The sequence below is a fragment of the Pongo pygmaeus genome, chromosome 7 (assembly GCF_028885625.2).
Source record: "Pongo pygmaeus isolate AG05252 chromosome 7, NHGRI_mPonPyg2-v2.0_pri, whole genome shotgun sequence".
Lineage (NCBI taxonomy): Eukaryota > Metazoa > Chordata > Mammalia > Primates > Hominidae > Pongo > Pongo pygmaeus.
In genome coordinates, this window is record NC_072380.2 from 7,578,548 (window position 1) to 7,598,926 (window position 20,379).

General features: G+C 53.9%; 3 protein-coding genes across 3 annotated transcripts; all 3 read left to right on the top strand.

Annotated features, from left to right (window-relative positions):
* The first annotated feature begins 917 nt into the window (after positions 1-917).
* On the top strand, positions 918-4,364 carry LOC129042585 (protein FAM90A5-like). Its single transcript, XM_054498794.2, has 4 exons — positions 918-1,037; positions 1,503-1,702; positions 2,161-2,269; positions 2,849-4,364. Exons 1-4 carry the CDS (start codon positions 918-920, stop codon positions 3,809-3,811), a joined length of 1,392 nt encoding a protein of 463 aa, XP_054354769.2. The 3' UTR covers positions 3,812-4,364.
* Positions 4,365-8,448: 4,084 nt separating this feature from the next.
* Positions 8,449-11,342, top strand: LOC129042588 (protein FAM90A5-like). The gene is made up of 4 exons (XM_054498796.2): positions 8,449-8,568; positions 9,034-9,233; positions 9,692-9,800; positions 10,380-11,342. Exons 1-4 carry the CDS (start codon positions 8,449-8,451, stop codon positions 11,340-11,342), a joined length of 1,392 nt encoding a protein of 463 aa, XP_054354771.2.
* Positions 11,343-12,815: 1,473 nt separating this feature from the next.
* On the top strand, positions 12,816-18,873 carry LOC134739985 (protein FAM90A3-like). The gene is made up of 4 exons (XM_063668503.1): positions 12,816-16,099; positions 16,565-16,764; positions 17,223-17,331; positions 17,911-18,873. Exons 1-4 carry the CDS (start codon positions 15,971-15,973, stop codon positions 18,871-18,873), a joined length of 1,401 nt encoding a protein of 466 aa, XP_063524573.1. The 5' UTR covers positions 12,816-15,970.
* Positions 18,874-20,379: the final 1,506 nt, after the last annotated feature.

The window sequence follows — 20,379 nt, forward strand, 5'->3', positions numbered from 1 at the left end:
GGCTTGCTGATGGGGTAGGATGTGCTTGCTCTCGTTTCCAGTAATTCTTGGAAGAGAAAACGAGAAAACATTTCCGTCTCCATGGGTGGGATAAGACCAAGATGGGAATGCGAAAAGAAATGAACTGCAGCACGCTGAATGGGTGGGTAAATGGAAAAAGGACTTTGGAAAAAAAAGGGTGGTTTGCCCTTCAGCCGTGTAAGAAATCGATACGATATGGCACGTGTTCACTGTTTGTTTAGATGAATTCGTGTGGCATGTGTAAAATACCAGAACAATAAATAAAGAGGGGCTGGAGCGAAAGCCAGAAAGCTAGAACAGGAAAGACCATCACCTGCTATTGTGGTAGAGAGGAAGATAACTTCTCTCTATGAATTTGTGTTTGGAAGTCGCCTAATGAAATGGCAAGAGTAGCGATTCAAGTTGTGACGGGAAGCGTCCCTTATCCCTGATTTCAAACAGACCTGCCAAAGGGTGACATAGGCCATGCCCTGTGGCTTCGATCGTTCTGTCCGTCAGGGAGCTAGAATCATCGGGTCTTCTACCGGAGTGAATCGTGATAGACCTAAGTCCAGTCTCCAGAATCAGTTGTTTGTTTGGGGTTGAAAGCTCCACTCCCCATACCTAGGCCACGGGCCCTGTGGCAGGCGAGGTTTACTCTTGGACTAGGTAATCATGGCAGAGGAACACACAATATCTGAGGATGCACACAGCACATTGCTTTCCACAGATCTGACCGACTGGTGGTGAGGTCTGCTCATCACCGCACCGGCAAGGAGTTAGCTGGGGGCTTCCTGTGGGTGTGTGAATATCCAATGTGCTTAACCATCGACATGTGTGTGTTTGTGTGTGTTTCAGGTGACCCAACAATCAACCCCTGAAAAAGGCGGTCATAAAACCCCCAGGGGATGAAGACGATGGCACGTCGTGACCCCAAAACCGGGGCAAACAGACTCGTGCGAGCCCAGACCCTCCAGAAGCAGCGGAGGGCCCCATTTGGGACAAGGGCTCCCCCGCCCGATGAAGAAGACCCCAGGGTAAGTCTAGCCCTGGATCTCTTGGGTATCGGGGTGGGGGTGGGAGCGGGGGGAGGGGGTGTCACACGGTCCTCAGATACTGGGTTGGATTCCAAAGAGTTCTGTCACCACCACCCAGGCTGCTTTTCCCGTCCAAGGTGGGCGTGGCTTGGGACCTCCTCCCCCGCCCCACAGGTCCCTTGAGAGACTCTTGGGAGCAACCTCCCTTTCTACTTAGAATCCTGTGTAGCCACGTTTGGCCGTGTTGTTGACATCGGGTTCACCATCGTGCCCCTTAGAACCTTGAGTCCTTCCTTTTAGAGTTCCTCCGTCACATGGGCTTTGCGAGAGAACATCGTATCCGAACTCTCCCAGCACTTAACGGCCCCCATGCCGGTGTCCCCTCTTTAGAATCCTTATTCAGCTCTGAATTCACAGTCCGTGGCTTCAGCTCACTCACTGACATCACTTCCTTTCCACCCACAGCTCAAGTGCAAAAACTGCGGGGCCTTTGGCCACACGGCCAGAAGTACCAGGTGCCCCATGAAGTGCTGGAACGCAGCCCTGGTTCCACAGACCTTTGGGAAAAAGGAAGGGAAGGAAAACCTGAAGCCGTGGAAGCCCCGGATTGAAGCGAAGCCGGGGCCCTTGAACAAGGATAAGGGAGAGAAGGAAGAGAGACCAAGGTGAGCAGAGGGAGGGGTTTTCACCACTCTCAGGGTAGTGCCTCCTAAGGACATGGTGTCTTTGCACCTGCACAGCGTGTGCCTTTCCGTCTCTGGGCCAGGGAAGGAACGCTGCAGAGAAATAGACCGGAGCTCCGTTTCCTCCGGGGTTCCACACCCAGGAGCTCCTTTGGCTCTGGGAGATTCAGGGACGGGGAGAGGCGGGGGCGCTTCGTGCAGTTTCCCCACGACGGCGAGAAAAGCAATGGGATCCAAATCACAGTCCTTAGTTGGGAAGCCTAGAGGGCCACCTGGAGGATGGAATGGTTGGCACGTGAGGGAAGGGGCAGAGGCGGAAATGGCACCAGATGTCCATTTGTGTATCACAAAACACGGAATGGGACTGGGCCCCGGACAGGGTTCTCCCTGTCTCCTGGGGAAAACCAGGGGCCACGGCCTGACCTTTTTCTCTTCTGCAGGCAACAAGACCCGCAGAGGAAGGCTCTCCTCCACATATTTTCCGGCAAACCTCCAGAGAAGCCGCTGCCAAATCGAAAAGGATCCACGGAATCTTCGGATTATCTGAGGGTGAGTGTCACCCTGGGCCCCTGGTCTTTTTCTCCTCTAGGTCACCCTGGTTGATTTCCTTTCAGCTTCCCATCTGCGGGAGGGAATCGGGGAACCCCTCTTTCTTGCCTTCTCGGGGTCGGGGACTCCACGATCCTTCCGGGTCAATTTGATTCCAGGCGAAGGCATCTGAAGATGCCGTATTTCCTGCTGCTTTCTTTCTGTCCAATTATGGCAAGCCTGCCAACAACATGTTCCCAGCGGCATGAGGAAATTAGTCCCTCGGAGGCCCCAAACACGGAGAAGGCTAAACTCAGGAACATGCATGTTTTCAGAGAAGACGTCCTGAGTACCCTTGAGCCACCAACCTGCCTTCAGAAGGGCATTAGTCCGTTCCACTTCATGGAAGGCTGAGTGGAGGTTCATGTGTCTTGTCCTGATCAGCACTCAGGTGGAGGGTCTGTCCCTACTTCCAAGGACCGCCTGTCGATACTGTCCTAAGAATTTCATGGCGTGTGCACCTTGTCTTTGGATGTGGTTGATTTTCATGTCGGCTCCACGCTGAGGAACTTCTAACCTGTGTTGTTTCCTTTCTTTCAGGTTGCAAGCGGGCCAATGCCGGTCCACGCAACCAGTAAGAGGCCGCGCGTGGACCCTGTCCTCACCGATCGCTCAGCTACCCAAATGTCTGACAGGGGCTCCGCCTTGGCTTCACTGTCTCCCCTCAGAAAAGCCAGTCGGAGCTCCTCCTCAAGTCTTGGAGCAAAGGAAAGACAGACAGGGGCTGCGGCCGACATCCCTCAGCCTGCAGTGAGGCACCAGGGCCCCGAGCCTCTCCTCGTGGTGAAGCCGACACACAGCAGCCCTGAGGGTGGCTGCCGAGAAGTTCCCCAGGCCGCCTCCAAAACCCACGGCCTGCTCCAGGCCATCAGCCCACAGGCACAAGACCAGCTTCCTGCGGTGACCTCACAGCCCTGCCCACCAGCCCCCACACAGGGCTTGGGCCTCGGCTCCAATCTCAGCTTCAGGCCAGGAGCCAAGAGACCTGCGCAGGCTCCGATTCAGGCTTGCCCGAACTTCCCCAAGAAACCGAGACTGGGTCGCTTCCAGATCCCCGAAAACGCCACCCAGGGAGTTGAGCTGGGGGCCCCGGAGAATCTGCAACCTCCGCCAGCCGCAACGGAACTTGGACCAAGTAGGTCGCCCCAGATGGGCAGGAGGACACCCGCCCAGGTGCCCAGCGTCGACCGGCAGCCACCGCACAGCAGACCTTGCCTGCCTACTGCCCAGGCCTGCACCATGTCCCATCACCCAGCGGCGAGCTATGATCCGGCCCAGCCTCTCAGAGTGCTCTTCCGGAGACTGGAAAACGGATGCTGGAGCTCCAGCCTCCTGACAGCCCCCTCATTTCACTCTCCTGAGAAGCCGGGAGCCTTCCTCGCTCAGAGCCCTCGTGTCTCAGAGAAGTCCGAGGGTCCCTGTGTTCATGTCCCACCGAGCGTCCTCTATGAGGACCTTCGGGTTTCCTCCTCCTCAGAGGACAGCGATTCTGACCTGGAGTGAGACTGCAGGTGGCAGGGGCTCCTTGGCCTCCAGCTCCCGTGACTTGGAGGGGACTGTGGGACTGAGGAGCGGTAGAGCACGGAGCAGACTCTGTGCGGTGACTCCGAAGCTCCCCGGCTGCGGCGCCTCTGTGGATGTGGGAGCCCAGGCCAGGCAGGGAGCAGATGCGGGGACTCTGCCTCCTTGAATTCTGGTGAGGGACATTGTAGTTCGCATGGGTATCCGGAAACGCGCCAGGAAAAGCTTCCGTGCCAGTGATTCGTTGCCTCAGAAACTGCCTGACGCGCAGGAGTCAGACTTCCGCTGGGACGTCAATAGGAAACTGGGGAACTACTGTGTATTTGCTCTCTAGATGACTGAATAAGGGAAAAGTTAGGGAACCCTGAGAGGTGCAGCCCTCCCGCTGTGCCCCGCCCTGAGAGCAGTGTTTCGGACGCTGTGAAGCGTGCTGTGCAAAGCGCTCTCGGGGTCTTTCCTCAGCCTCGAAAACTGGGCTCTGGAATGCCTTTGTAAATATGTGTGTTTCATTGGTTTTGAAGTGAATAAAATTCTCAAAAAGATGACATATTGTCTTTTGACTCTCATTCCGTGTTTGTGTTTAACTGATTTTCCAAGCGAAGGGGTGGCCTGCCCCTCCACACCTGTGGGTGTTTCTAGTCGGGTGGGATGAGAGACGGAGAAAAGAAGTAAGACACAGAGACACAGTATAGGGAAACAACAGTGGGTCCAGGGGACGGGCACTCAGCACACCGAGAACCTGCAGCGGCACCGGCCTCTGAGTTCCCTCAGTTTTTATTGATTACGATTCTCATTATTTCAGCAAAAAGGAAGGTAGTAGGAGAGCAGGGTGACAATAAGGAGAAGGTCAACAAAAAACATGTGAGCAAAGGAATCTATATCGTAATTAAGTCCAAGGGAAGGTACTCTGCCTGGACGTGCACGTAGGCCAGATTTATGTTTCTCTCCACCCAAACATCTCAGCGGAGTAAAGAATAGCGAGGCAGCATTACTGCAGACATGGCTTGCCTCCCGCCACAGGGCAGCTTTTCTCCTATCTCAGAGTTGAACAAAGGTACAATGGGGTTTTACACCGAGACATTCGGTTCCCACGGGCAAGCAGGAGACAGTGGCCTTCCTCCATCTCAACTGCAGGAGGCTTTCCTCTTTTACTAATCCACCTCAGCACAGACCCTTAACGGGTGTCAGGCTGGGGGACAGTCAGGTCTTTCTCATCCCACGAGGCCATATTTCAGACTATCACATGGGGAGAAACCTTGGACAATACCCTGCTTTCAAGGGCAGAGGTCCCTGCGGCTTTCCACGGCATTGTGCCCCTGGTTTATTGAGACTAGAGAGTGGCAATGACTTTTACCAAGTATACTGCTTGTGAACATTTGGTTAACAAGGCACGTCCTGCACAGCCCTAGATCCCTTAAACCTTCATTTCATACAACACAGGTTTTTGTGAGCTCCAAGCTGGGGCAAAGCGGCTGGGGCAAAGTGACTGGGGCAAAGCTACAAATTAACAACATCTCAGCAAAGCAATTGTTTAAAGTACAGGTCTTTTTCAAAATGGAGTCTCTTGTGTCTTCCCTTTCTACATAGACACAGTGAGAGTCTGATCTCTCTTTCTTTTCCCTACATCCAAGGGCTTGAAAATTTCTTGACTTGTTAGCAACCCAAATCGTTATGTCTCCGAAACAGAGTTGACTGAGGGCACCGCAGGGCTGGGCGGGACCTTTGACTTCTTATCCATCCACAGGAGCAAGAAAACCTCAGCCCCACTCTACCGACACGCACCTAGTAAAATTCCGCCAACTGAATCTCACGCACGCTAACACGTGGGGAGGGTTGCTTGCACCACGAGTCCCCATTTGGCTCAACCGCCGATGCCAAATGTGTGGCCCCAGTTACGACGGCCCCCGTGAAGTGGCTTCCGGATGTGCGAACGAACCAGGCAGAGTTTCATTGGCCAAATAGACCAGAGCAAAGCTGAAGTTAACTCCCAGATTTGGGATGTCCTTCCGAGGTAAAACATTCATCCCGTCTTCTTTCCGGATGTCTGACACCGGGCCTTTCCATGGTTCTCCCCCTGATCCTAAGAGTAGCTGAGGTAGAGACTCACTGAAAGATCTAGGCAGGGATATCCCATCATGCACAGGCTATCTCCATTCTCTGACCTGGGAACAACTCTGAGCGGGATTCCACATCTAGGAGGCCTCGGAACGGAGCGAGATTTTCTGAGACACACCAAATGGCTGCTCCCTTTGCACCGCTGATGAGGGTCGTTATCTTGATTATCCAGATCACCTAGAAAGTATCCGTATCCAGAATCCATAAGATCAACTCTCTGCTCCTCTGACAGCAGAAGGAGCATGACCACAATGAACCAAAGAGGGTGGAAGGAAACGATGTGAGACCAGAAAGCTCAGAGAACGGCCACAGGGGGTCGTAAGCAGGGCTTCCAACCTGAATCATGAATAATTAATGAAGCGCAAATCAAAGGGGAATCGAGTCTCAGCAGGTGCAATTTATCCAACGGGAGATCGCCGGAGGGCCAACAAGATTGAGAAACTGGGAGTCGGGTGCAGTGTCAAGGGGGACGCGACTGGTTCCAAAGCTCAAGAAGACCATGGGGTCACTTGGGCTACATGAGAAAACGCCCCAGTGTGCTGCTTCAGCATTCCGACTCCTGCCTGTCTCTTCCCATCCAAGGGACATGGACCCTAACTCCTGCAGGTGCAGATGACCATGGGCAGAATTAAGGGTCGTGGCACAAAAGTTCACCGACACGGGAGTTCCACAGGAGGTCCGGTGGATCTTCGCAAATCCAGAGAAATGGCAATGGGACCCATGGAATTAGAGCCTCAGAGGCGTCCGGGAGACTTCTCAGGCATAATGCCTGGAGTGGCAAGACCAGCTGAAAAGGGAGCCAGGCACTGAAGGACAAAGCGGTGTTGACTTTCTTCATCTGTGTTCCCCAGTGCAGTCCAATTCACGGTGGTTTCCAAGCGCCTCCTGGAGGAGAAAACACATGAGGGTGTTGTCAGGGTTCTCTGCCGACAGACTTACGGTGGGGAAGAAAGAGAAGCTCTGAAGATGGATCATGGCCGTGACTGCATGTCAAGGAGAATCTCCTTGCTGACACTGAGGCCTACGTGGAGATATAGTAAATACGGTCCAATTAAAAGGTGTCTGTTCTACCACATTTTTTAAAACAAAACAAAACAAAAAAACCAAAAAGATGGAAAAGAAGACAGGGGTACAGGCACCAGTGTTACATGTCTGACGGGGAACATCTATTCTTCAAAGCTTGCAGCTGTACACCTAGGTTTTAGAATGTCTGTCAGCAGTGGACATGATCTTAGAGTGGGCTGTGCAGACAGACCTTTCCGGGTCATGTGATTGGATTAAGTTAATGGTAATTAAGGTGCATGTAACTGATTAGGTTAGGGTACGTTCCACGTCAGGTGACCAGAGGCAGTATAAAAGGCAGCCTGGAAAGCAGAGGTCCCTCTCCGCCCCTTCCTCCGTCTTCCTGGATGCTGCATCGCTTCCAGCGGGGCTGCTCCAGCACCTGCCCATCTCAGCGCCAGCCGGGGAAAGAAAGTAGACGGGTAATTTCAGGTTCGTTTCACTGAACAGTTGTTTGTTTCCCGCAATCCCTGAGGGGTGGGGGGAAAAGAGACAAAGGAGACTGAAAGAAACCGATCACACTGGGGCTTGCTGTTGGGGTAGGATGTGCTTGCTCTCGTTTCCAGTAATTCTTGGAAGAGAAAACGAGAAAACATTTCCGTCTCCATGGGTGGGATAAGACCAAGATGGGAATGCGAAAAGAAATGAACTGCAGCACGCTGAATGGGTGGGTAAATGGAAAAAGGACTTTGGAAAAAAAAGGGTGGTTTGCCCTTCAGCCGTGTAAGAAATCGATACGATATGGCACGTGTTCACTGTTTGTTTAGATGAATTCGTGTGGCATGTGTAAAATACCAGAACAATAAATAAAGAGGGGCTGGAGCGAAAGCCAGAAAGCTAGAACAGGAAAGACCATCACCTGCTATTGTGGTAGAGAGGAAGATAACTTCTCTCTATGAATTTGTGTTTGGAAGTCGCCTAATGAAATGGCAAGAGTAGCGATTCAAGTTGTGACGGGAAGCGTCCCTTATCCCTGATTTCAAACAGACCTGCCAAAGGGTGACATAGGCCATGCCCTGTGGCTTCGATCGTTCTGTCCGTCAGGGAGCTAGAATCATCGGGTCTTCTACCGGAGTGAATCGTGATAGACCTAAGTCCAGTCTCCAGAATCAGTTGTTTGTTTGGGGTTGAAAGCTCCACTCCCCATACCTAGGCCACGGGCCCTGTGGCAGGCGAGGTTTACTCTTGGACTAGGTAATCATGGCAGAGGAACACACAATATCTGAGGATGCACACAGCACATTGCTTTCCACAGATCTGACCGACTGGTGGTGAGGTCTGCTCATCACCGCACCGGAAAGGAGTTAGCTGGGGGCTTCCTGTGGGTGTGTGAATATCCAATGTGCTTAACCATCGACATGTGTGTGTTTGTGTGTGTTTCAGGTGACCCAACAATCAACCCCTGAAAAAGGCGGTCATAAAACCCCCAGGGGATGAAGACGATGGCACGTCGTGACCCCAAAACCGGGGCAAACAGACTCGTGCGAGCCCAGACCCTCCAGAAGCAGCGGAGGGCCCCATTTGGGACAAGGGCTCCCCCGCCCGATGAAGAAGACCCCAGGGTAAGTCTAGCCCTGGATCTCTTGGGTATCGGGGTGGGGGTGGGAGCGGGGGGAGGGGGTGTCACACGGTCCTCAGATACTGGGTTGGATTCCAAAGAGTTCTGTCACCACCACCCAGGCTGCTTTTCCCGTCCAAGGTGGGCGTGGCTTGGGACCTCCTCCCCCGCCCCACAGGTCCCTTGAGAGACTCTTGGGAGCAACCTCCCTTTCTACTTAGAATCCTGTGTAGCCACGTTTGGCCGTGTTGTTGACATCGGGTTCACCATCGTGCTCCTTAGAACCTTGAGTCCTTCCTTTTAGAGTTCCTCCGTCACATGGGCTTTGGGAGAGAACATCGTATCCGAACTCTCCCAGCACTTAACGGCCCCCATGCCGGTGTCCCCTCTTTAGAATCCTTATTCAGCTCTGAATTCACAGTCCGTGGCTTCAGCTCACTCACTGACATCACTTCCTTTCCACCCACAGCTCAAGTGCAAAAACTGCGGGGCCTTTGGCCACACGGCCAGAAGTACCAGGTGCCCCATGAAGTGCTGGAACGCAGCCCTGGTTCCACAGACCTTTGGGAAAAAGGAAGGGAAGGAAAACCTGAAGCCGTGGAAGCCCCGGATTGAAGCGAAGCCGGGGCCCTTGAACAAGGATAAGGGAGAGAAGGAAGAGAGACCAAGGTGAGCAGAGGGAGGGGTTTTCACCACTCTCAGGGTAGTGCCTCCTAAGGACATGGTGTCTCTGCACCTGCACAGCGTGTGCCTTTCCGTCTCTGGGCCAGGGAAGGAACGCTGCAGAGAAATAGACCGGAGCTCCGTTTCCTCCGGGGTTCCACACCCAGGAGCTCCTTTGGCTCTGGGAGATTCAGGGACGGGGAGAGGCGGGGGCGCTTCGTGCAGTTTCCCCACGACGGCGAGAAAAGCAATGGGATCCAAATCACAGTCCTTAGTTGGGAAGCCTAGAGGGCCACCTGGAGGATGGAATGGTTGGCACGTGAGGGAAGGGGCAGAGGCGGAAATGGCACCAGATGTCCATTTGTGTATCACAAAACACGGAATGGGACTGGGCCCCGGACAGGGTTCTCCCTGTTTCCTGGGGAAAACCAGGGGCCACGGCCTGACCTTTTTCTCTTCTGCAGGCAACAAGACCCGCAGAGGAAGGCTCTCCTCCACATATTTTCCGGCAAACCTCCAGAGAAGCCGCTGCCAAATCGAAAAGGATCCACGGAATCTTCGGATTATCTGAGGGTGAGTGTCACCCTGGGCCCCTGGTCTTTTTCTCCTCTAGGTCACCCTGGTTGATTTCCTTTCAGCTTCCCATCTGCGGGAGGGAATCGGGGAACCCCTCTTTCTTGCCTTCTCGGGGTCGGGGACTCCACGATCCTTCCGGGTCAATTTGATTCCAGGCGAAGGCATCTGAAGATGCCGTATTTCCTGCTGCTTTCTTTCTGTCCAATTATGGCAAGCCTGCCAACAACATGTTCCCAGCGGCATGAGGAAATTAGTCCCTCGGAGGCCCCAAACACGGAGAAGGCTAAACTCAGGAACATGCATGTTTTCAGAGAAGACGTCCTGAGTACCCTTGAGCCACCAACCTGCCTTCAGAAGGGCATTAGTCCGTTCCACTTCATGGAAGGCTGAGTGGAGGTTCATGTGTCTTGTCCTGATCAGCACTCAGGTGGAGGGTCTGTCCCTACTTCCAAGGACCGCCTGTCGATACTGTACTAAGAATTTCATGGCGTGTGCACCTGGTCTTTGGATGTGGTTGATTTTCATGTCGGCTCCACGCTGAGGAACTTCTAACCTGTGTTGTTTCCTTTCTTTCAGGTTGCAAGCGGGCCAATGCCGGTCCACGCAACCAGTAAGAGGCCGCGCGTGGACCCTGTCCTCACCGATCGCTCAGCTACCCAAATGTCTGACAGGGGCTCCGCCTTGGCTTCACTGTCTCCCCTCAGAAAAGCCAGTCGGAGCTCCTCCTCAAGTCTTGGAGCAAAGGAAAGACAGACAGGGGCTGCGGCCGACATCCCTCAGCCTGCAGTGAGGCACCAGGGCCCCGAGCCTCTCCTCGTGGTGAAGCCGACACACAGCAGCCCTGAGGGTGGCTGCCGAGAAGTTCCCCAGGCCGCCTCCAAAACCCACGGCCTGCTCCAGGCCATCAGCCCACAGGCACAAGACCAGCTTCCTGCGGTGACCTCACAGCCCTGCCCACCAGCCCCCACACAGGGCTTGGGCCTCGGCTCCAATCTCAGCTTCAGGCCAGGAGCCAAGAGACCTGCCCAGGCTCCGATTCAGGCTTGCCCGAACTTCCCCAAGAAACCGAGACTGGGTCGCTTCCAGATCCCCGAAAACGCCACCCAGGGAGGTGAGCTGGGGGCCCCAGAGAATCTGCAACCTCCGCCAGCCGCAACGGAACTTGGACCAAGTAGGTCGCCCCAGATGGGCAGGAGGACACCCGCCCAGGTGCCCAGCGTCGACCGGCAGCCACCGCACAGCAGACCTTGCCTGCCTACTGCCCAGGCCTGCACCATGTCCCATCACCCAGCGGCGAGCTATGATCCGGCCCAGCCTCTCAGAGTGCTCTTCCGGAGACTGGAAAACGGATGCTGGAGCTCCAGCCTCCTGACAGCCCCCTCATTTCACTCTCCTGAGAAGCCGGGAGCCTTCCTCGCTCAGAGCCCTCGTGTCTCAGGGAAGTCCGAGGGTCCTTGTGTTCGTGTCCCACCGAGCGTCCTCTACGAGGACCTTCGGGTTTCCTCCTCCTCAGAGGACAGCGATTCTGACCTGGAGTGAGACTGCAGGTGGCAGGGGCTCCTTGGCCTCCAGCTCCCGTGACTTGGAGGGGACGGTGGGACTGAGGAGCGGCAGAGCACGGAGCAGACTCTGTGCGGTGACTCCGAAGCTCCCCGGCTGCCGCACCTCTGTGGATGTGGGAGCCCAGGCCAGGCAGGGAGCAGATGCGGGGACTCTGCCTCCTTGAATTCTGGTGAGGGACATTGTAGTTCGCATGGGTATCCGGAAACGCGCCAGGAAAAGCTTCCGTGCCAATGATTCGTTGCCTCAGAAACTGCCTGTCGCGCAGGAGTCAGACTTCCGCTGGGACGTCAATAGGAAACTGGGGAACTACTGTGTATTTGCTCTCTAGATGACTGAATAAGGGAAAAGTTAGGGAACCCTGAGAGGTGCAGCCCTCCCGCTGTGCCCCGCCCTGAGAGCAGTGTTTCGGACGCTGTGAAGCGTGCTGTGCAAAGCGCTCTCGGGGTCTTTCCTCAGCCTCGAAAACTGGACTCTGGAATGCCTTTGTAAATATGTGTGTTTCATTGGTTTTGAAGTGAATAAAATTCTCAAAAAGATGACATATTGTCTTTTGACTCTCATTCCGTGTTTGTGTTTAACTGATTTTCCAAGCGAAGGGGTGGCCTGCCCCTCCACACCTGTGGGTGTTTCTAGTCGGGTGGGATGAGAGACGGAGAAAAGAAGTAAGACACAGAGACACAGTATAGGGAAACAACAGTGGGTCCAGGGGACGGGCACTCAGCACACCGAGAACCTGCAGCGGCACCGGCCTCTGAGTTCCCTCAGTTTTTATTGATTACGATTCTCATTATTTCAGCAAAAAGGAAGGTAGTAGGAGAGCAGGGTGACAATAAGGAGAAGGTCAACAAAAAACATGTGAGCAAAGGAATCTATATCGTAATTAAGTCCAAGGGAAGGTACTCTGCCTGGACGTGCACGTAGGCCAGATTTATGTTTCTCTCCACCCAAACATCTCAGCGGAGTAAAGAATAGCGAGGCAGCATTACTGCAGACATGGCTTGCCTCCCGCCACAGGGCAGCTTTTCTCCTATCTCAGAGTTGAACAAAGGTACAATGGGGTTTTACACCGAGACATTCGGTTCCCACGGGCAAGCAGGAGACAGTGGCCTTCCTCCATCTCAACTGCAGGAGGCTTTCCTCTTTTACTAATCCACCTCAGCACAGACCCTTAACGGGTGTCAGGCTGGGGGACAGTCAGGTCTTTCTCATCCCACGAGGCCATATTTCAGAGTATCACATGGGGAGAAACCTTGGACAATACCCTGCTTTCAAGGGCAGAGGTCCCTGCGGCTTTCCACGGCATTGTGCCCCTGGTTTATTGAGAGAAGAGAATGGCAATGACTTTTACCAAGTATACTGCTTGTGAACATTTGGTTAACAAGGCACGTCCTGCACAGCCCTAGATCCCTTAAACCTTCATTTCATACAACACAGGTTTTTGTGAGCTCCAAGCTGGGGCAAAGCGGCTGGGGCAAAGTGACTGGGGCAAAGCTACAAGTTAACAACATCTCAGCAGAGCAATTGTTTAAGGTACAGGTCTTTTTCAAAATGGAGTCTCTTGTGTCTTCCCTTTCTACATAGACACAGTGAGAGTCTGATCTCTCTTTCTTTTCCCTACATCCAAGGGCTTGAAAATTTCTTGACTTGTTGGCAACCCAAATCGTTATGTCTCCGAAACAGAGTTGACTGAGGGCACCGCAGGGCTGGGCGGGACCTTTGACTTCTTATCCATCCACAGGAGCAAGAAAACCTCAGCCCCACTCTACCGACACGCACCTAGTAAAATTCCGCCAACTGAATCTCACGCACGCTAACACGTGGGGAGGGTTGCTTGCACCACGAGTCCCCATTTGGCTCAACCGCCGATGCCAAGTGTGTGGCCCCAGTTGCGACGGCCCCCGTGAAGTGGCTTCCGGATGTGCGAACGAACCAGGCAGAGTTTCATTGGCCAAATAGACCCCAGCAAAGCTGAAGTTAACTCCCAGATTTGGGATGTCCTTCCGAGGTAAAACATTCATCCCGTCTTCTTTCCGGATGTCTGACACCGGGCCTTTCCATGGTTCTCCCCCTGATCCTAAGAGTAGCTGAGGTAGAGACTCACTGAAAGATCTAGGCAGGGATATCCCATCATGCACAGGCTATCTCCATTCTCTGACCTGGGAACAACTCTGAGCGGGATTCCACATCTAGGAGGCCTCGGAACGGAGCGAGATTTTCTGAGACACACCAAATGGCTGCTCCCTTTGCACCGCTGATGAGGGTCGTTATCTTGATTATCCAGATCACCTAGAAAGTATCCGTATCCAGAATCCATAAGATCAACTCTCTGCTCCTCTGACAGCAGAAGGAGCATGACCACAATGTATCAAAGAGGGTGGAAGGAAACGATGTGAGACCAGAAAGCTCAGAGAACGGCCACAGGGGGTCGTAAGCAGGGCTTCCAACCTGAATCATGAATAATTAATGAAGCGCAAATCAAAGGGGAATCGAGTCTCAGCAGGTGCAATTCATCCAACGGGAGATCGCCGGAGGGCCAACAAGATTGAGAAACTGGGAGTCGGGTGCAGTGTCAAGGGGGACGCGACTGGTTCCAAAGCTCAAGAAGACCATGGGGTCACTTGGGCTACATGAGAAAACGCCCCAGTGTGCTGCTTCAGCATTCCGACTCCTGCCTGTCTCTTCCCATCCAAGGGACATGGACCCTAACTCCTGCAGGTGCAGATGACCATGGGCAGAATTAAGGGTCGTGGCACAAAAGTTCACCGACACGGGAGTTCCACAGGAGGTCCGGTGGATCTTCGCAAATCCAGAGAAATGGCAATGGGACCCATGGAATTAGAGCCTCAGAGGCGTCCGGGAGACTTCTCAGGCATAATGCCTGGAGTGGCAAGACCAGCTGAAAAGGGAGCCAGGCACTGAAGGACAAAGCGGTGTTGACTTTCTTCATCTGTGTTCCCCAGTGCAGTCCAATTCACGGTGGTTTCCAAGCGCCTCCTGGAGGAGAAAACACATGAGGGTGTTGTCAGGGTTCTCTGCCGACAGACTTACGGTGGGGAAGAAAGAGAAGCTCTGAAGATGGATCATGGCCGTGACTGCATGTCAAGGAGAATCTCCTTGCTGACACTGAGGCCTACGTGGAGATATAGTAAATACGGTCCAATTAAAAGGTGTCTGTTCTACCACATTTTTTAAAACAAAACAAAACAAAAAAACCAAAAAGATGGAAAAGAAGACAGGGGTACAGGCACCAGTGTTACATGTCTGACGGGGAACATCTATTCTTCAAAGCTTGCAGCTGTACACCTAGGTTTTAGAATGTCTGTCAGCAGTGGACATGATCTTAGAGTGGGCTGTGCAGACAGACCTTTCCGGGTCATGTGATTGGATTAAGTTAATGGTAATTAAGGTGCATGTAACTGATTAGGTTAGGGTACGTTCCACGTCAGGTGACCAGAGGCAGTATAAAAGGCAGCCTGGAAAGCAGAGGTCCCTCTCCGCCCCTTCCTCCGTCTTCCTGGATGCTGCATCGCTTCCAGCGGGGCTGCTCCAGCACCTGCCCATCTCAGCGCCAGCCGGGGAAAGAAAGTAGACGGATAATTTCAGGTTCGTTTCACTGAACAGTTGTTTGTTTCCCACAATCCCTGAGGGGTGGGGGGAAAAGAGACAAAGGAGACTGAAAGAAACCGATCACACTGGGGCTTGCTGATGGGGTAGGATGTGCTTGCTCTCGTTTCCAGTAATTCTTGGAAGAGAAAACGAGAAAACATTTCCGTCTCCATGGGTGGGATAAGACCAAGATGGGAATGCGAAAAGAAATGAACTGCAGCACGCTGAATGGGTGGGTAAATGGAAAAAGGACTTTGGAAAAAAAAGGGTGGTTTGCCCTTCAGCCGTGTAAGAAATCGATACGATATGGCACGTGTTCACTGTTTGTTTAGATGAATTCGTGTGGCATGTGTAAAATACCAGAACAATAAATAAAGAGGGGCTGGAGCGAAAGCCAGAAAGCTAGAACAGGAAAGACCATCACCTGCTATTGTGGTAGAGAGGAAGATAACTTCTCTCTATGAATTTGTGTTTGGAAGTCGCCTAATGAAATGGCAAGAGTAGCGATTCAAGTTGTGACGGGAAGCGTCCCTTATCCCTGATTTCAAACAGACCTGCCAAAGGGTGACATAGGCCATGCCCTGTGGCTTCGATCGTTCTGTCCGTCAGGGAGCTAGAATCATCGGGTCTTCTACCGGAGTGAATCGTGATAGACCTAAGTCCAGTCTCCAGAATCAGTTGTTTGTTTGGGGTTGAAAGCTCCACTCCCCATACCTAGGCCACGGGCCCTGTGGCAGGCGAGGTTTACTCTTGGACTAGGTAATCATGGCAGAGGAACACACAATATCTGAGGATGCACACAGCACATTGCTTTCCACAGATCTGACCGACTGGTGGTGAGGTCTGCTCATCACCGCACCGGCAAGGAGTTAGCTGGGGGCTTCCTGTGGGTGTGTGAATATCCAATGTGCTTAACCATCGACATGTGTGTGTTTGTGTGTGTTTCAGGTGACCCAACAATCAACCCCTGAAAAAGGCGGTCATAAAACCCCCAGGGGATGAAGACGATGGCACGTCGTGACCCCAAAACCGGGGCAAACAGACTCGTGCGAGCCCAGACCCTCCAGAAGCAGCGGAGGGCCCCAGTTGGGCCAAGGGCTCCCCTGCCCGATGAAGAAGACCCCAGGGTAAGTCTAGCCCTGGATCTCTTGGGTATCGGGGTGGGGGTGGGAGCGGGGGGAGGGGGTGTCACACGGTCCTCAGATACTGGGTTGGATTCCAAAGAGTTCTGTCACCACCACCAAGGCTGCTTTTCCCGTCCAAAGTGGGCGTGGCTTGGGACCTCCTCCCCCGCCCCACAGGTCCCTTGAGAGACTCTTGGGAGCAACCTCCCTTTCTACTTAGAATCCTGTGTAGCCACGTTTGGCCGTGTTGTTGACATCGGGTTCACCATCGTGCCCCTTAGAACCTTGAGTCCTTCCTTTTAGAGTTCCTCCGTCACATGGGCTTTGGGAGAGAACATCGTATCCGAACTCTCCCAGCACTTAACGGCCCCCATGCCGGTGTCCCCTCTTTAGAATCCTTATTCAGCTCTGAATTCACAGTCCGTGGCTTCAGCTCACTCACTGACATCACTTCCTTTCCACCCACAGCTCAAGTGCAAAAACTGCGGGGCCTTAGGACACACGGCCAGAAGTACCAGGTGCCCCATGAAGTGCTGGAACGCAGCCCTGGTTCCACAGACCTTTGGGAAAAAGGAAGGGAAGGAAAACCTGAAGCCGTGGAAGCCCCGGATTGAAGCGAAGCCGGGGCCCTTGAACAAGGATAAGGGAGAGAAGGAAGAGAGACCAAGGTGAGCAGAGGGAGGGGTTTTCACCACTCTCAGGGTAGTGCCTCCTAAGGACATGGTGTCTCTGCACCTGCACAGCGTGTGCCTTTCCGTCTCTGGGCCAGGGAAGGAACGCTGCAGAGAAATAGACCGGAGCTCCGTTTCCTCCGGGGTTCCACACCCAGGAGCTCCTTTGGCTCTGGGAGATTCAGGGACGGGGAGAGGCGGGGGCGCTTCGTGCACTTTCCCCACGACGGGGAGAAAAGCAATGGGATCCAAATCACAGTCCTTAGTTGGGAAGCCTAGAGGGCCACCTGGAGGATGGAATGGTTGGCACGTGAGGGAAGGGGCAGAGGCGGAAATGGCACCAGATGTCCATTTGTGTATCACAAAACACGGAATGGGACTGGGCCCCGGACAGGGTTCTCCCTGTCTCCTGGGGAAAACCAGGGGCCACGGCCTGACCTTTTTCTCTTCTGCAGGCAACAAGACCCGCAGAGGAAGGCTCTCCTCCACATATTTTCCGGCAAACCTCCAGAGAAGCCGCTGCCAAATCGAAAAGGATCCACGGAATCTTCGGATTATCTGAGGGTGAGTGTCACCCTGGGCCCCTGGTCTTTTTCTCCTCTAGGTCACCCTGGTTGATTTCCTTTCAGCTTCCCATCTGCGGGAGGGAATCGGGAAACCCCTCTTTCTTGCCTTCCCGGGGTCGGGGAATCCACGATCCTTCCGGGTCTATTTGATTCCAGGCGAAAGCATCTGAAGATGCCCTATTTCCTGCTTCTTTCTTTCTGTCCAATTATGGCAAGCCTGCCAACAGCATGTTCCCAGCGGCATGAGGAAATTAGTCCCTCGGAGGCCCCAAACACGGAGAAGGCTAAACTCAGGAACATGCATGTTTTCAGAGAAGACGTCCTGAGTACCCCTGAGCCACCAACCTGCCTTCAGAAGGGCATTAGTCCGTTCCACTTCATGGAAGGCTGAGTGGAGGTTCATGTGTCTTGTCCTGATCAGCACTCAGGTGGAGGGTCTGTCCCTACTTCCAAGGACCGCCTGTCGATACTGTACTAAGAATTTCATGGCGTGTGCACCTTGTCTTTGGATGTGGTTGATTTTCATGTCGGCTCCACGCTGAGGAACTTCTAACCTGTGTTGTTTCCTTTCTTTCAGGTTGCAAACGGGCCAGTGCCGGTCCACACAACCAGTAAGAGACCGCGCGCGGACCCTGTCCTCACTGATCGCTCAGCCACCCAAATGCCTGACAGGGGCTCCGCCTTGGCTTCACTGTCTCCCCTCAGAAAAGCCAGTCGGAGCTCCTCCTCAAGTCTTGGAGCGAAGGAAAGACAGACAGGGGCTGCGGCCGACATACCTCAGCCTGCAGTGAGGCACCAGGGCCCCGAGCCTCTCCTCGTGGTGAAGCCGACACACAGCAGCCCTGAGGGTGGCTGCCGAGAAGTTCCCCAGGCCGCCTCCAAAACCCACGGCCTGCTCCAGGCCATCAGCCCCCAGGCACAAGACCAGCTTCCTGCGGTGACCTCACAGCCCTGCCCACCAGCCCCCACACAGGGCTTGGGCCTCGGCTCCAATCTCAGCTTCAGGCCAGGAGCCAAGAGACCTGCCCAGGCTCCGATTCAGGCTTGCCCGAACTTCCCCAAGAAACCGAGACTGGGTCGCTTCCAGATCCCCGAAAACGCCACCCAGGGAGGTGAGCTGGGGGCCCCAGAGAATCTGCAACCTCCGCCAGCCGCAACGGAACTTGGACCAAGTAGGTCGCCCCAGATGGGCAGGAGGACACCCGCCCAGGTGCCCAAGGTCGACCGGCAGCCACCGCACAGCAGACCTTGCCTGCCTACTGCCCAGGCCTGCACCATGTCCCATCACCCAGCGGCCAGCCATGATCTGGCCCAGCCTCTCAGAGTGCTCTTCCGGAGACTGGAAAACGGATGCTGGAGCTCCAGCCTCCTGACAGCCCCCTCATTTCACTCTCCTGAGAAGCCGGGAGCCTTCCTCGCTCAGAGCCCTCGTGTCTCAGGGAAGTCCGAGGGTCCTTGTGTTCGTGTCCCACCGAGCGTCCTCTACGAGGACCTTCGGGTTTCCTCCTCCTCAGAGGACAGCGATTCTGACCTGGAGTGAGACTGCAGGTGGCAGGGGCTCCTTGGCCTCCAGCTCCCGTGACTTGGAGGGGACGGTGGGACTGAGGAGCGGCAGAGCACGGAGCAGACTCTGTGCGGTGACTCCGAAGCTCCCCGGCTGCCGCACCTCTGTGGATGTGGGAGCCCAGGCCAGGCAGGGAGCAGATGCGGGGACTCTGCCTCCTTGAATTCTGGTGAGGGACATTGTAGTTCGCATGGGTATCCGGAAACGCGCCAGGAAAAGCTTCCGTGCCAATGATTCGTTGCCTCAGAAACTGCCTGTCGCGCAGGAGTCAGACTTCCGCTGGGACGTCAATAGGAAACTGGGGAACTACTGTGTATTTGCTCTCTAGATGACTGAATAAGGGAAAAGTTAGGGAACCCTGAGAGGTGCAGCCCTCCCGCTGTGCCCCGCCCTGAGAGCAGTGTTTCGGACGCTGTGAAGCGTGCTGTGCAAAGCGCTCTCGGGGTCTTTCCTCAGCCTCGAAAACTGGACTCTGGAATGCCTTTGTAAATATGTGTGTTTCATTGGTTTTGAAGTGAATAAAATTCTCAAAAAGATGACATATTGTCTTTTGACTCTCATTCCGTGTTTGTGTTTAACTGATTTTCCAAGCGAAGGGGTGGCCTGCCCCTCCACACCTGTGGGTGTTTCTAGTCGGGTGGGATGAGAGACGGAGAAAAGAAGTAAGACACAGAGACACAGTATAGGGAAACAACAGTGGGTCCAGGGGACGGGCACTCAGCACACCGAGAACCTGCAGCGGCACCGGCCTCTGAGTTCCCTCAGTTTTTATTGATTACGATTCTCATTATTTCAGCAAAAAGGAAGGTAGTAGGAGAGCAGGGTGACAATAAGGAGAAGGTCAACAAAAAACATGTGAGCAAAGGAATCTATATCGTAATTAAGTCCAAGGGAAGGTACTCTGCCTGGACGTGCACGTAGGCCAGATTTATGTTTCTCTCCACCCAAACATCTCAGCGGAGTAAAGAATAGCGAGGCAGCATTACTGCAGACATGGCTTGCCTCCCGCCACAGGGCAGCTTTTCTCCTATCTCAGAGTTGAACAAAGGTACAATGGGGTTTTACACCGAGACATTCGGTTCCCACGGGCAAGCAGGAGACAGTGGCCTTCCTCCATCTCAACTGCAGGAGGCTTTCCTCTTTTACTAATCCACCTCAGCACAGACCCTTAACGGGTGTCAGGCTGGGGGACAGTCAGGTCTTTCTCATCCCACGAGGCCATATTTCAGAGTATCACATGGGGAGAAACCTTGGACAATACCCTGCTTTCAAGGGCAGAGGTCCCTGCGGCTTTCCACGGCATTGTGCCCCTGGTTTATTGAGAGAAGAGAATGGCAATGACTTTTACCAAGTATACTGCTTGTGAACATTTGGTTAACAAGGCACGTCCTGCACAGCCCTAGATCCCTTAAACCTTCATTTCATACAACACAGGTTTTTGTGAGCTCCAAGCTGGGTCAAAGCGGCTGGGGCAAAGTGACT

Coding starts and splice junctions, on each gene's coding strand:
- LOC129042585 (XM_054498794.2), top strand. CDS start 918: ATGGCACGTCGTGACCCCAAAACCGGGGCAAACAGACTCGTGCGAGCC. Junction 1,038..1,502: donor CCGATGAAGAAGACCCCAGG/GTAAGTCTAGCC, acceptor TTCCACCCACAG/CTCAAGTGCAAAAACTGCGG. Junction 1,703..2,160: donor GAGAAGGAAGAGAGACCAAG/GTGAGCAGAGGG, acceptor TCTCTTCTGCAG/GCAACAAGACCCGCAGAGGA.
- LOC129042588 (XM_054498796.2), top strand. CDS start 8,449: ATGGCACGTCGTGACCCCAAAACCGGGGCAAACAGACTCGTGCGAGCC. Junction 9,234..9,691: donor GAGAAGGAAGAGAGACCAAG/GTGAGCAGAGGG, acceptor TCTCTTCTGCAG/GCAACAAGACCCGCAGAGGA. Junction 9,801..10,379: donor AATCTTCGGATTATCTGAGG/GTGAGTGTCACC, acceptor CCTTTCTTTCAG/GTTGCAAGCGGGCCAATGCC.
- LOC134739985 (XM_063668503.1), top strand. CDS start 15,971: ATGAAGACGATGGCACGTCGTGACCCCAAAACCGGGGCAAACAGACTC. Junction 16,100..16,564: donor CCGATGAAGAAGACCCCAGG/GTAAGTCTAGCC, acceptor TTCCACCCACAG/CTCAAGTGCAAAAACTGCGG. Junction 16,765..17,222: donor GAGAAGGAAGAGAGACCAAG/GTGAGCAGAGGG, acceptor TCTCTTCTGCAG/GCAACAAGACCCGCAGAGGA.